Here is a 13,659-nt window from a genome sequence, read left to right as displayed (position 1 = left end):
CAAGTGTTGCACAAATATTTTTTTAAGCATACATTTAATGATATCGTGAACAATTTTGTTTTTTTACAGGAATGTGCAATTTGGTATCACACAGCAGAGGGCAATGACTGTCACTCAGTTGGAAAAAAAAATTAAACATGATAAGAGAAGGTTATCAGTGTTGCAATATAGTAAATAAATAATAAAAATAGTAAAAGGCCATGCCTGTTGAACAACTCACATCCCTTAGCTGCTGATGACAGGCCCACTCTATTATGAAACCAGGTCAAGGAATGCAGACTGAAAGTAAAACTTTGAGTGCTCGAAAAAATAATGCGGGCCTAAGAATTGTTATTGCAACATTCATTACTAGCCATTTATTTGCAAATGATTAAACAAATTACATTCAAATCAGCTTTTTATTTTTGCTAGATACTAAACTTTGTCGATTCTCTGCTTGTTGTTACACAAGGCCATAATAATATGACATGCAACAGATTGTGAAATAGCTTATCATGACTGTATTATACATGGCATTGCACTGAGGTGTGTCAAAACATTTCTTACCTTATGTCCATAGTTTGTTAAATGCATTAGTTTTTTTTGCATGCACAAAAGAAAATCAGTGGGTGTTTTTATTTATTCCTGGGGAGAATGAGCAATTGAGGTGATGCATGTGGGATGATAAAATTATAGTGTTGACAACATCTACTTATCTGCTGACTTGGACCGAATGGGAACAAGGCCACATCTGTACTGTATACAATCCCCTTATCACAATATCTATGCCTGGAGGACAAACCCAGAACATCTCGCCTGGTCTGTATTATCCCCCAAACAGCCATTCCTCTGAATTTCAGGGAGGTTTTTGTTTCCTGCTGGCAGAATGCAGGTTGTGGGTAAAGGAACAATACAGTGATGATGGTGCTAGGTGGAAAATGGCACGTAGCGTACATCATTACATAAAAGAACATCACGCTACATTACCATCTGTCAATCATTTAATCATTTAATGATGAAGTGCTTTGGGCATGTAAAAATACAGTACACCAGTATAACCCATTACTTAATAAAGTTACATATCTTGTTTGCTTTCCTTTCATATAAAAGCTCTTAAACAGAAAAAATAATATTCAGCCAACTCCTCTGCTCTGTGCAACTATTACTCTTGAATAAATATCAGTGAGGACTGCAATGCAAACATTTTCAAGGTTGATTTGATAATGAGTTATATAGTCAGTGTCATCTGAAGGGAAGGCGTGAGGTCCAGAGTTACAGTAAGTGTCTATTTAATATTACTATATTGATATTACTATTTAATATTACAAAACAATTATTATGAACGCCAGATTCATAATGTTAATGCTTCAAATTTGTTCATAAAATTTTAGTTTTACATGCACGCAGAAAAATAAAATGGTAAGAACTTTCTTTTTCATTTAAGTGAATAATGATTTTATCTGCAAACTGTGTTGTTGGGCTTGATAATTGCTTTAGTGGAAAGTTAAATCATTACAACTTCTGCAAACTTCGGACAAGTTATTTCGTCTTAATAAAACAAGAAATATATTATATTTTAATCATAAATTTGCAATCCCCTGTTGCCGGAGAATGAATAAAATTATAATGATTAATAACCGCACTGTTTTGGTAAAGCGGAACTTTTCGTTATTTCATTTGAAGCCGCACGGACTCTTTTCTTTGAAGCACAAGGTAGCTTGACAGACCGCTTCTAAACAAGCTTCGGCAACCACGTCAACAATAATGTAGACATTTGTTTTGTATTTGGAAAAAAGATGTTATGCGTTGAAATATCCAATGTCATTATGCTGCGTGTTCAAAAGAGTGTTACGGTATTATTATAAAACAGAACTGAATCGAAGCTAATAGCAACACGACGTGATTGCAGTTGCAGCAAATAACGCAGTGAGTGTATTTTTTTTTTTCCATCTTTGCAAACCAAAGATATTGTAGATTGTGCAGGTGCATTATTCAGGCTTTGTTGAGCTGCTGTCTGCTTAGTAACATGCTCCTTTTCTTCAGTGTGACTGGTTAAAATAATGCTGCAAGCGTGAAACATACACCTGGGACCTTGTTTAATATTTATTGCCAACTTTAGATTTACTGCACTTGTGATGTTTTACTGTTACAACCATAACACTTATATTGTCATAGCGTTCTTGTACTCTTGAAATTGTCCTTGTACTTGCCCTCTGACAGACCCCCCCCCCCTCCAGTTTTCACTGCAAAATACAGATAAAGAATTTCATTTTTATATCTAATGCATCAATCATACTTGCCAATGAAATGACCCTTTCCTAGATTCTGCACCCAAAAGTATTAACTTAAAAATGTCCTTTCTGTGCAGGCTTTCAGGATGGCCCAAACAGACAGCAAAGTCCTGATTCTGGGAGCTTTGGCTGGGGTGGCTGGCATCGGCTTGGCCGTGGCATGTTACCAGGGCTATAAAATGAAACGAAGGGCCTCATTGCCAGCGCGCTACCTACACACTAATAATGAACTTGTACCGTTTATGAATAGTCCCGGTCTACCCGGGGACCAGATCGAGGTACTGGACCGCCTCGAGGCCCTACTACAATGTGTGTCAGAGCTGAAAGACGAAATGAAGGCATTGAAGAATGCCTTACCGATGCGGCAAGGTCAAGTTGGCGAAGAGCTGAGTGCACCTCATAGGTCAGATGCACATCGAGCTGCTCCTCTTCACAGGACCACACCAACACGGAGGAAAAGGGCTGGAAGCAGCATCACTGGGGCCATAGCAGGTGGGCGAAGTTCTGAAGAAGCGGAAAGTGAGGGAGGGTAAGTATTAACATCTCGTCTTTGTCAGACACTTTGAGAGGAGCCTGATGTTTTGATTGGGTGTCTCAACAGACCTTGAGGAAAACATACAAAAAATAAAAAGGAAAGTGTTTATGGTGGTGTCAACGGCATTACAGATTGCAGAAATCTGTGATGGTTGTAGAATGAAATGACCAACCAGGATTATGTTTGAAATTCTCTTTTAAATATTGCAATCTTCACCAATTTTACACCTTTTGCGAGTGTCACGAGTGAGTGCACAATTTAGAAAAAAATTGCAATATTAGTGGATCACATGCAACATGTTCAGCAACAAGTACATACAATATATTTAAATGAACACGATTATTCAACATAGTAAAAACATTTTCCCCCTTGAAGTCCTTTTCAACTGTACTTTTGACCCTGCAACCCCCTTTTTTAAACACCAATGAGTCACATATTACCAAGACCGTTTAATGATCACTGCCACATCTTCAATGGGGGAAAAAAAAACTTGTTGACACATCACATGCACAGTTAGTATTTAAACTCATTTATTATTGCAATATTTCTACCTTATTTGGGGCAAAAAAAGTGCATAATCCAAATAAATCACTTCACAGCAGATTTTCTCCAACCATAAGAGGATGTATTAGTTCAAGTTTGACAGGTCTTATAGTGCTTGTATTAGATGTTCTCAATGTCATACTGACACACATTCCTGCACACTCCATTGTTTACAGTGTTGGATTTGGCCAAGGCCATTGGTAAAGTGTAAATTCCCTCTCCTAGGCATGTTTATGCAGTCTAACCAGCTCTTAACACGCATCAGGAAGAATCGCATTAGTTTTGCTAGATGTCGTCCAGCAGGTTTGTTGTGGAAGAAATCTAGTTTGCCCCACTTCTCGCTCGTGTGGTTTCAGTATACTTATTTGTTTTAGATTCTTGCGTAAACAGCAAGGCTAATGAAGGTCCACTCACTTATCTTTTACAAATGCCTTGAACTCACGGCAACCTTGTGTCACATGAATAGATGTTTATTTTTCGTTCTTTTTTTTGGGGGGGGGGACAGGCCCACTTGAATATATTTTTATGAAATCACACCTCATCGCTCGAGTCAAGGTTTGAAGTCTTTTCGCTGTCTGGGAAAAGCTTTTTTTTTTTTTTTTTGAATGTTCTTTTGCTTAACCTGAATTGACCTGCGTTGAGAATATTGCGCAAGCAGTGCCAAGAGAGATCAAAACATACCTGTAGGTGTCACTAAATCTTAAATCTCAGGAGCTACTCCCCAGCCGTTATTGGCTTCACGAGATGGTTTGTCTTTCAGAACATTTGTATTACAACAACACAAACAGAAATCAAATATCCAGATTAACCCGTGGTTTTCCAATCAAGCTGATGCCTTTTTGATGACTATAAATTAGGTATTTTTTAACAAAATCCCATGTCTCCTTTAATTAAAGAGTTTGTCCTACTGCTCTGTAATTTTTGTGTGTGTGGGAATGGTGAAGGGATAAAATTCCACCCCTTTAGGGATCATGCTGCTTCCACACAAAAGAAGCCGGTTGCACAATTTATCCTTGCGTCCAATTCAGCCCAGATGGCATAGCAATTTTTATTTATTTATTTTTTTTACGAACGTCAGAGCTTGATAATAACTGTTGTAAAGTTATAGTTCTTCTATGCAGTTTATTGAGTGCAATCCAGGTCTCTGGATGTTATTTTAAAAAACACACACACACACACACACGTACGCATCAAGCTGTCTGTGTGCCAAGCTGCCAGAGGCTTCATTGAAATGTGTCTTGTAGAAACTTGAACAGTATCCGCTGCATTCATTCACGTCATGCAACTTTATCTTAAGAACATTACAGCTTTTCTTTTTCTTTTTTTTTAAATGCATTCATGACATTGGAGAACTGTTGATTTAAGCATAAAAAGTATTGTCTAGCGACGGGCAAGTCTGCTCAGCACGCTTAAGTTTTAAATCAAGCAAATGGAGTTGCTTGTTTATTTTGTGGAGCTTCTTTCATGGGAATGTTTGTTCTGTGGTGTGGATATTTTTATGCCCTAAAATAATTTATTGGTTTAAGTAAAAAGTCTTCCGCCTTACAGCCCCATCCACTGGTGTGTGACATCTCAGAATGTGTTCATGTTTGCAATTTTTTTTTTTTTTTTTTGCCAAATGGGGAGAAGGTAATGTCTCACTATATTTTTGTTTTATTCTGCCCTTTTTTTCATTTTTTTGCAAGTATGCATGACTTTCAAAATCAGCTTCTGCCTCCTCCTATCTTGGGAACAAATGTTTACAATGCCTAAACACACGTGCTAGTGAAATTACAATATATAGATGACATCCTATGTCTATGAAAAAGTTATGTTTTTTTTTGTTATTATTTACTCATTAATTCCCTGAGAAGAGGTTTCCTAAGAACCCAATGATTTTTAGTTCAGCGGCTGATCTGTTGGAAAGTAGCTCCTGTGGAATCTGTCAACAATTGTTTCTGATGAAAGGTTCTCATTGGCACTGTCAGTGGTGGCGACATGCTGATTAGCGAGGCTGCATGCTCAAAAGGCCCACCAAAGTAGACATGGTAACTCAGGCTTGTACAAAGTAACCAAGGAGATTTGCTAAACTTCATTGACGGCTCGTCACGTCGCCCGGGCTCCCTGTAGCTCTGAGCGCATATCCTGTGGCCATGCAATTTTTGCATGCGTGTGTTTGTCGAGAGTCTTACACTTGAACTGGTATCGGTTTGAAAAAAATGTGGTATCGAACATCCCTACTTCTTATGCAACAACAACAGCAAACAATATAATTGCCTAGTAACGGCTAAAGTCGATGAATAGTACAATTAGCTCCTTTGCAAGTATACAAAGTAGCATTTTTCTGAGATTTGCAGGTTTATTGCCATATTTTCATACCGTTGGTAAATCAATGTGCTCGTGATGTAACAGCAGGTAAGAGTTAACTTTTGCTGTCGGCACATTAGTGTAACTTCATTGATGTTGTTGACCTAATCAATTGTGGTGCTCATTAAATGTTGGCGTATCACGCCTGTAATGGAAGCACTAAGGGTGGAAGGGGTGTGTCGCGGGTGGAGTCGGTCGGGATGGAGCCTGCGGCGCATGGCACCTGTTGGGTCACTGATGTTTGTGTCGGCAGCCCGCTCTGACACGCCTCCAGAACCGTTGCCTATAGCCTCAAATATTCCCTTAACCACCAGTGACGCACATGGATCTTAATAACTCTATTTATTTTTTTCCCCAACTTTGTGTCTGTCTTTTCATGTCTAACGCTTCAATTAAGAAAGAATTGCGCTTGACTACTGCTTTCTAGGTTTCAGCTTGAAGCGTGAGAATGTACTCACTGTAGGTGAAAGTAAAAAAAAAAAATAATAATAAAACATTTTGTTATTATTGCGGTCAAGAAATCATATTACCCCACCGCGACTAGGTGATCAAGCTCCACAATTATAATAAAAAATGAATTTCCAGTTTTGGCTTCTCAGCAATCATAGAAACATAGTGGAAAAAAAATAATTTCCACATTCTGGCTGCCATATTCAATTTGCTTCTCTGACAAAAACTACTTCTATTGTCACAGGTACATAACCGCACTGACTGACTCAGATGAAGAGGAACAAAGTGATGATGAACAATGGGATGAAAGGGAGGAGACAACAGACAGGTTAACTAGCTTACTTGAGAGGATTGACTCTTTGCATCAGGGCACAGAGGCTGACAAAAGAGAAAGTCTGCACATCCTATCAACTCAACGAGACGAGGTTTGTTACTTTAGCTAGAAATGACCAGTTTGGGACGTTTTCGCTCATTTAATCTTGGTCTATTTCTAGTTTGGACAGAGCTCCGAATTTCTTTGGCGTCTGATCAGAGCGTATAGCGACGTTCATGACCTCAGCGCCACGCTTGAAGAAAAGAAGAATCATGCTGAAACTGGTAATCTTTTATTCTAGATTTATCTTTTATTTCTAGAGTTAGAAAGAAACAAGAATCCAACCCACTGTGTAAACACTCATATAGCACAATACCAACTTCACCTCAGATTCTCTTCTAATTGGCACTAATTGTAAAGATTGGGCAATTGTACGTAATTGTACAGAGTTCATAATGGACCGTAATTCTCACCCAAAGTCAGCTGGGATAGGTTCCAGCAAACAAAATGATTATTTTATTTTTTTTGTAGGAAAGAAGGTCGGTGAGGATGCAGTGGCGCTGAACCCCACATGTGCTGAAAGCCACCAGTGGTATGTTATTATTATTATTTATCTATTTCAGCCAATCACAACTGACCCGAGCGTGCTCTGATAAACTGACATTTAATGTATCATTAAATCTCTTGTTTGTGTCGTAGTCTAGGGATTATTTTAATCATTTGATATTTTCTGATTTACCCCACTTGATGTGCGTTTCTCACAATGAACTTGCAAAGACAAAATATGGAGCGCTTGTTTTTTTTTTTTTTTGATTGCTTGTGAAATCCCCTTGCTGTGGCAAAATGGCATTCAAAATCTTGTTGGTATTTGTGCAAGCCTCATTGGTACATTCCTCATCCGAAATGATGCTCATGTCAAAACTTGACTACTGATCTTACACGGAATCTTCAGCTGTAATGGACGAGATCCACTGTCGGCGCTTGAGTTAAAAGAAGCATTAAACTTGACACGCAAGAAATCGTGCACGTTCCCACTCTATTTACATTTACTGAAATCTGGTATGACCTTTATGTATTTTACACGAAGAAAACTGTTTGGTGTGGGTTTTTTTGCAGCACATTTCTACTAATATTGTTCAATTATTTGGTGTATAACTGAAAGCTCCAGTCATAAAGAGTATTAGGTCAGTCATGTGCTACAACATTTGACGTATAACACCGTGTTTGTTTAGTTAATGAAAGCTTTTCCAAAGCTTAATTTTTAATCCTACATCCACTTAATGGAATTTACTAGATCCTTAAACGGAGCAAAACAGCGCCTCAGATCAGTTGTTACCAATGTATAAGGTCGAAGGCAGGAACTGGGAACACTACCAAGTAGTGTGACAAGGAAGTTTATGTCTGAGGTAACTGTTTACAAAGTCTAATGATGCCGTGAGAAAACTCGTCACATGTTTTTCTATGTGACGCCCGACGTGTCACAATTTGGCACATTTCACTTTCTGCTTTGTGATTGAAACTACGAGGGAGCTATTTTTTATTTATTTTTTTGTCCTACTGAAAGGTGGAATGTTGGAATTTTTGGGAAACTTTCCCTTGACTTTTGTTGCATCCGATATTTCAAAGGTCTGAACATCCCCAATAAGTTATTTAGTGTAATTACATCAAAAATCACAATCTCAATGGTCCAAAATCACAAAACAAGTCTTCTTCACCTGGATGCTGTCCAAAATTTGTCTTTCAACCAAAACATCATTCAGTAAATCCACTCGGGTTAAGCACAAACCCGGTTTCGTCAAACCAGTTCGACACATCTATTTTTTTACACTCTTTTGTGTGTTCAATTACTATCTGTGATCTATAAATATCTGGAACTAAATTGTTCCATTCTCAAAATAACTACTCATACGCTCCACTGCCTTGATTTTCATTGTGTTTTATTTGAACGACATGTGTTGAGAAATTAGTGTCCAATAATTATAAATAATAATTGTCATTACGTCATCGGAACCCACAATTGACGTCCAGATCAGTCAACCTGCTTTGAAACATTTTGAAATGTAGACCACTTATCCCACTTTGTCTCCGAGACCAAAAAGCACCTTCATTTTAAAATATCAATTGACCTATTTGACCTCGCCACTGTCTTAAGCCAACTTTGGAAGTGTGCAAATTCAGACCATGTTGGATCCCTACCTTTGGGGCCTCTGTTATAGAATACAGGCGTGCGGATTAGCAGGGAAGCCACAGGAGGACACGGAGAAGGTGGCTTTGACCTCTGCAAGGTTTTATTTCAAGCATGAGCTTCTGCCACCTCCCTAGTTTCACCGTGGCAAGATTGGATTCTGCCCTCAGGAGCCTTGGCAACACTGTTTTAATTTGTGTACCAATGTTTGTAGACAGTTAATCTGCACATTCTCTTGGTCCCTGGAGTCTTGGCGCTGGTTGTCTTTTGATTTTCTCCCTCCCTCTTCTTGTTTCTGTGCATTTTAGCAAGGTGTCCTCCAGCCTGCTAGCTTTACTTTTTAAATCATCTCCAAATTTCATTCAAAGACACTTTTGTGATTACCTCAAACAGCAGCCCAACGCTAAAACATAAATAGTCCGAGACTCATTCAGTGGCAGATTCCAATTCCCATCAACACCACCATGGTACATAAAAGGTGTTTTTTGTGTTGTTTGACAGAGTACCAGCAGGATTAAAGCAGCCTTCCAGTGAAAATACCTTGATCAGCCCCCTTCACCTTTCTTCAAACCCTCAGCTTCATTCTGACATATAGATTTCAAAACAACCCCAAATGATTTTTTGGGGGAGATTACTGCAGAAAAAAGGAAGAATGTTTTATTTTATCAAATGTTTTCCAAATTCCTGTGTAATGAAATGCCCAAATGCAACCCAAAAAATGAAGAAATCTAATTGAATTCAGTATTGGACTAACTATATATTTCAGGTATGCCATTATGTGTGGAATTATGGCGGAATATGACACCGTCCAGAACAAGATCAAGAATGGCTACATTTTTAAGGTAAGTGAGCGTTGTTGCTACATCCCAGTGAAACCTTTGCACATTCAGCATTTTCATTTCTGTGCCAGGATCATCTGGATAAAGCCATCGAGCTGAAGCCTCAAGACCCCCTGTCTTACTACCTGCTGGGCCGCTGGTGCTATGCTGTATGTGACACTCAGGCTATCTCCTGCATCTCTCCCCACATCCACGGCCGCTTCCGCCTTGAAAGACGACCCGACCTTTCGTCTCCCTTTGCAAACACGCCCACCGTTTCCCCTTAATCATTGGCACTGTTTGGGTTTTCTTCGCTGTTTGTTTTCCCCCGCAAGGATGTTCAGGAGAGGGCGACAGGACACAGCCCATTGTTAGTTTGAAATCAGATTGTGAGCTGGAACGTATTTTCATGCAACTTCTGTTCAACATTGTGTCACACGTTTATGTTGCTGCAACTACCGATTGTTTTCACAGCGTCTAGTCAACCAGTCATTCGGCTAATTGCAGTTTATTTGGGGCAATCTTGGCTTAAAAGGACTTTTTTTTTTTTTTATGGGTTGTTTTTCTAGTGTTGCTCCAGTCAATATGTCAGACTTGCTGTCAGGAAGGAAATAGGTTATTAGGGAGATCACTGTCATTAAAGTCAACATTTGCTAATCACGCGAGGAGTCAGGAGCAGTGCGCTTTATAACACCTGATGTTTTCACAGTCTGAGTTTTAGAGGCTCTCTGTCACGTTTACGTGTCCCACAATGATGTACTGTTTGCACTCGACCAGTGCCTCTGTTTGAAAGCTTCCGCGATGACGCCATAGAAATATGACACCTGCAATTAGACGGCTCGGATGAATGGTGTGAAGCAGACTATGTACTTCTGGCCATTATCATAGTCTGATGAAAAAAAATCAAATAGGGGGGGAAAAAAAATATGCTGGTAGGAAGGTACCAGTGTTGTCAACCTTCTGTGAAAATACTCCCAAAAGCCTCATTTGTACTTTTTTGGATTTTACTGTATTGACAATGATCTAGAACAGGCAATGAATTAAATTGTGCAGTGTGAGAAGAGATTAGAAATGTTTTTCTTAAATCGTAGCACAGTTCAAATTGGAACTTTAAATTAGAAATTTATAGCCGTTCATGAGTTAAGTCAAGAAATTGCCTGAGTTTGATTAATATCTGGTGTCCCTTTTGCAGGTAGCCCAGTTATCTTGGCTTGAGAGGAAAGTTGCCGCTGCATTATTTGGAGAACCTCCCAGTGCCACCGTTGAAGACGCACTGAAGAATTTTCTGAAGGTTCTTTTTTTTTTTTTTTCTTTCATACTAATGTCTCATACACATAACGAAGAAAACAGATTCAATGTTCAAACGAAGACGTGCTCTTGTGTCCCATTTGACAAACGCTCAACTTCAAGTTCCTCCCAAATCTCTCCTTTGCCAAATTCTCAGATGCCAAACCCTTCGTGTTTAGAGAGGCTTAGTGTGTGTTCTCACATTTGGATTGTTTATATAGTGGAGAATTTCGCTTCTGGCTAATATATCTGCGTGTCTCTTTATTGCGTCTTGTGTATCTTCACTCATCAAGTTCTGGCTCCCTGTTATAACATGTAGCCCACGACATAGAAGCAAAGCTGCCAAAAACGCTTTTGTGTTTAGCGTGCAAAGAGCTCCAGAAATGAACACATTTTCTCTGTTGTAGGTTGAAGATATCCATCCAAGATATTCCAAACTCAACTATGTATTTCTTGCAAAGGTCTGTTATCTTGTAGACTCCTTTTGAGCAAGTTTTAATTTTTAAAAGTGCTGTTTTTACTATCTGCACAATCTGCACATTTCTTATCAGAAGTGTTCTAAATATTTTGTTTACCTCATTTACTGCCATGAAAGGGACACTCTATTATAAAAGAACATTCAGTATGCTCTACTGCAAACTACAGCTACTCTCATGAGCCTAAATGAATATCAATGACAAATCAAACAAAACAAAGCATTATCTACCTGTTTGTAACGTTAATATATATTTTTTTGATATCCTATATTGATATTTAGGGCTTTGTAAAGGTCTCTTGTTCTTCTCTGTGATAGTGCTACAGAGACATTGGGTACAGGAAGAAGGCAAGGGAGATGTGTGAGGCTGCTGCGTCAATGCAGTCGCTTTCAAAAGAGGTAGGAACCATCATATTAAATAATAATAATTCTTTGACCCTTGACCTCTATATGGAGCTGGCACTTTACTAACTTTTTCCATGACCTCGTCCGGTTCTGAAAACTAAAAGCACCTGACCAAATAGTCAAAAGAATGTCGGGAAAAAAAAAGGAATTTTAGGGTACAAATCAGACATAACAAACAGAATAAGTTTTTATGTGTTTATATTTAAAGCAAGCTATGTTTACTTTATTGTATGATATTGCAATGCACTAATATAAACGGTCCGTTAATAGGATGAAGACGCACAGAAAGAGCTTGAACTTCTCCGCCCGGATCTTGGACTGTTAGACCCGAAAGATGAATCGGACCTGTAGCTTCTGCTCCTTCTGGGCAACTTGTGTGTGCAGTGAGTACACTGAGACCATAAGCGTTCTCTCGGTGAGAGGCAAGTTGTTGAATTCCATCGTCACTGGGAGCAAATTGGCCCGTTGAGGCAATGTTGACTTGAAGATGAACATTAGTTGATTGCTATGGTTGGTGTGGCTGGGTCCTGGTCCATTCCCAGCGCTCCTTCAGAAAGCGAATTTTGTTGTTGGAGTTGTGGGCACTGCTCAGATGATGACAATTCCTGTTCTTGCTGATAGTTGGCTCTATTTTTCTGCACTCAACTCGTCGCACCTACCTGACATAATTCATTAGCTCCAATACGCAATGATCACGCTGTTGTTTTATGAACACATTGATTGACATTATTGACTCAATACAACGTGTGGCCATAGTATTTTACTTTTGCAAAATATCCACATCCTCAAGGGAAAGTCCTCAACATCAAATAGAACAAAAGCACAGTTGAAGTAGAAATAGAGAAATGTCATGTCATGGAACACATTGGAAGGGAGAAACTTACTGGATTCTACCAAATTGTGAGTTGTACTTTTTAGCATTTATTTTTATGTATGTGTTGGTCGGTCAAACTGTGTACCAACATGAAAGCACTACACAAGCTATTTAATTTTTAAATAAAATAGACTATTTGGTAACCAAAAAACATATCTTGTTAAATTTGAATAAATAAATGTTCACGTTCTTACTGCGTTTTAATTTTTTTCATTAGTAAGTCCAAGAGTCCCATCACTTGTGAGCTCTTTTTAGAACGGACACATGGGCTACGTTTGTTGTCCTTGGGACTAATAAATACTCACTGGCACCATTTTTTTTTTAATCACAATGTACATTAATTTATAGCACAAAAAAGCACCTATGTTTGCGGTATCTTTTTTTTTATCCAGACAAACAGTAATTCACAAGGTGGTGGGGAAATGTGTTTATATGATCCATGCAGTTAAATGGAGCCATTAGCAGCAGGTTTGGTAATATTTAGTCTTTGGAGCAGAAACCTTGGATGTGTGACTCGGAAAAATTGAATGTTATTGTGAGTGAATAATAAATTATGAGTGTTGGGGCTTTGATTTTATAGTTGTTTTAATCATTCCTTATTGCCTAGACAACTGTTCTCAAAATGGAGACCTGATGCAGGTCAGACATGTATTTATTTCATTCTCCATCTTTGCTTTGTGTGTCTAAAATCATTTTTAAAAAAGTGCTTTTGTAAAGGAAAAAAATAATTTGTCGCTTTACACAGGTACTTGTACTGGCAAGATGATGTTGCATGTATGTGATTTTCTTCTCTTCTACGCCAAAGCAATTCTGTTATTTGTTGAGACTTGTGTGAACTGAATCATGGATGGTACTAGAATGTGTAATTAAATCTGGGAAACCGATGAGAGTATTTCAATCCATTTGTGTGACTCTATTGGACCTTGTTAAATTCTGTAATGATTTTTATTATCCATTTCAAGATGTGGATTATTGATATCTCCCCCATCTGTTTCAACCATATTGCCCGCATCTTTACTCACGTTGCTGCATTTTTATTCATGCATTTTCCTTCCAAATGAATTTAAATGACATGTGGGATACTGTTATGAAAATGTTTTCCTCTTCCTTCTGCATGCATCACTGAAGAGGGCTGCAGAATTCCATGAAATGCATTCT

General features: G+C 38.5%; 1 protein-coding gene across 1 annotated transcript; it reads left to right on the top strand.

The window, feature by feature from the left end:
• The first annotated feature begins 1,665 nt into the window (after window positions 1-1,665).
• On the top strand, window positions 1,666-13,385 carry rmdn2 (regulator of microtubule dynamics 2). The gene is made up of 11 exons (XM_088384363.1): window positions 1,666-1,905; window positions 2,348-2,799; window positions 6,389-6,569; window positions 6,639-6,741; window positions 6,989-7,049; window positions 9,409-9,484; window positions 9,553-9,630; window positions 10,653-10,751; window positions 11,155-11,208; window positions 11,541-11,621; window positions 11,898-13,385. The coding sequence occupies exons 2-11, from the start codon at window positions 2,357-2,359 to the stop codon at window positions 11,976-11,978; spliced, it is 1,257 nt and encodes a 418-aa protein (XP_088240489.1). The 5' UTR covers window positions 1,666-1,905; window positions 2,348-2,356; the 3' UTR covers window positions 11,979-13,385.
• Window positions 13,386-13,659: the final 274 nt, after the last annotated feature.

This window comes from Syngnathus floridae, chromosome 9 (assembly GCF_059516105.1).
Source record: "Syngnathus floridae isolate MCC-2025c chromosome 9, RoL_Sflo_1.0, whole genome shotgun sequence".
In the NCBI taxonomy this organism is placed as follows: domain Eukaryota; kingdom Metazoa; phylum Chordata; class Actinopteri; order Syngnathiformes; family Syngnathidae; genus Syngnathus; species Syngnathus floridae.
Note: the sequence above shows the minus strand (reverse complement) of the source record. Positions and strands in the feature narration are given on the sequence as shown.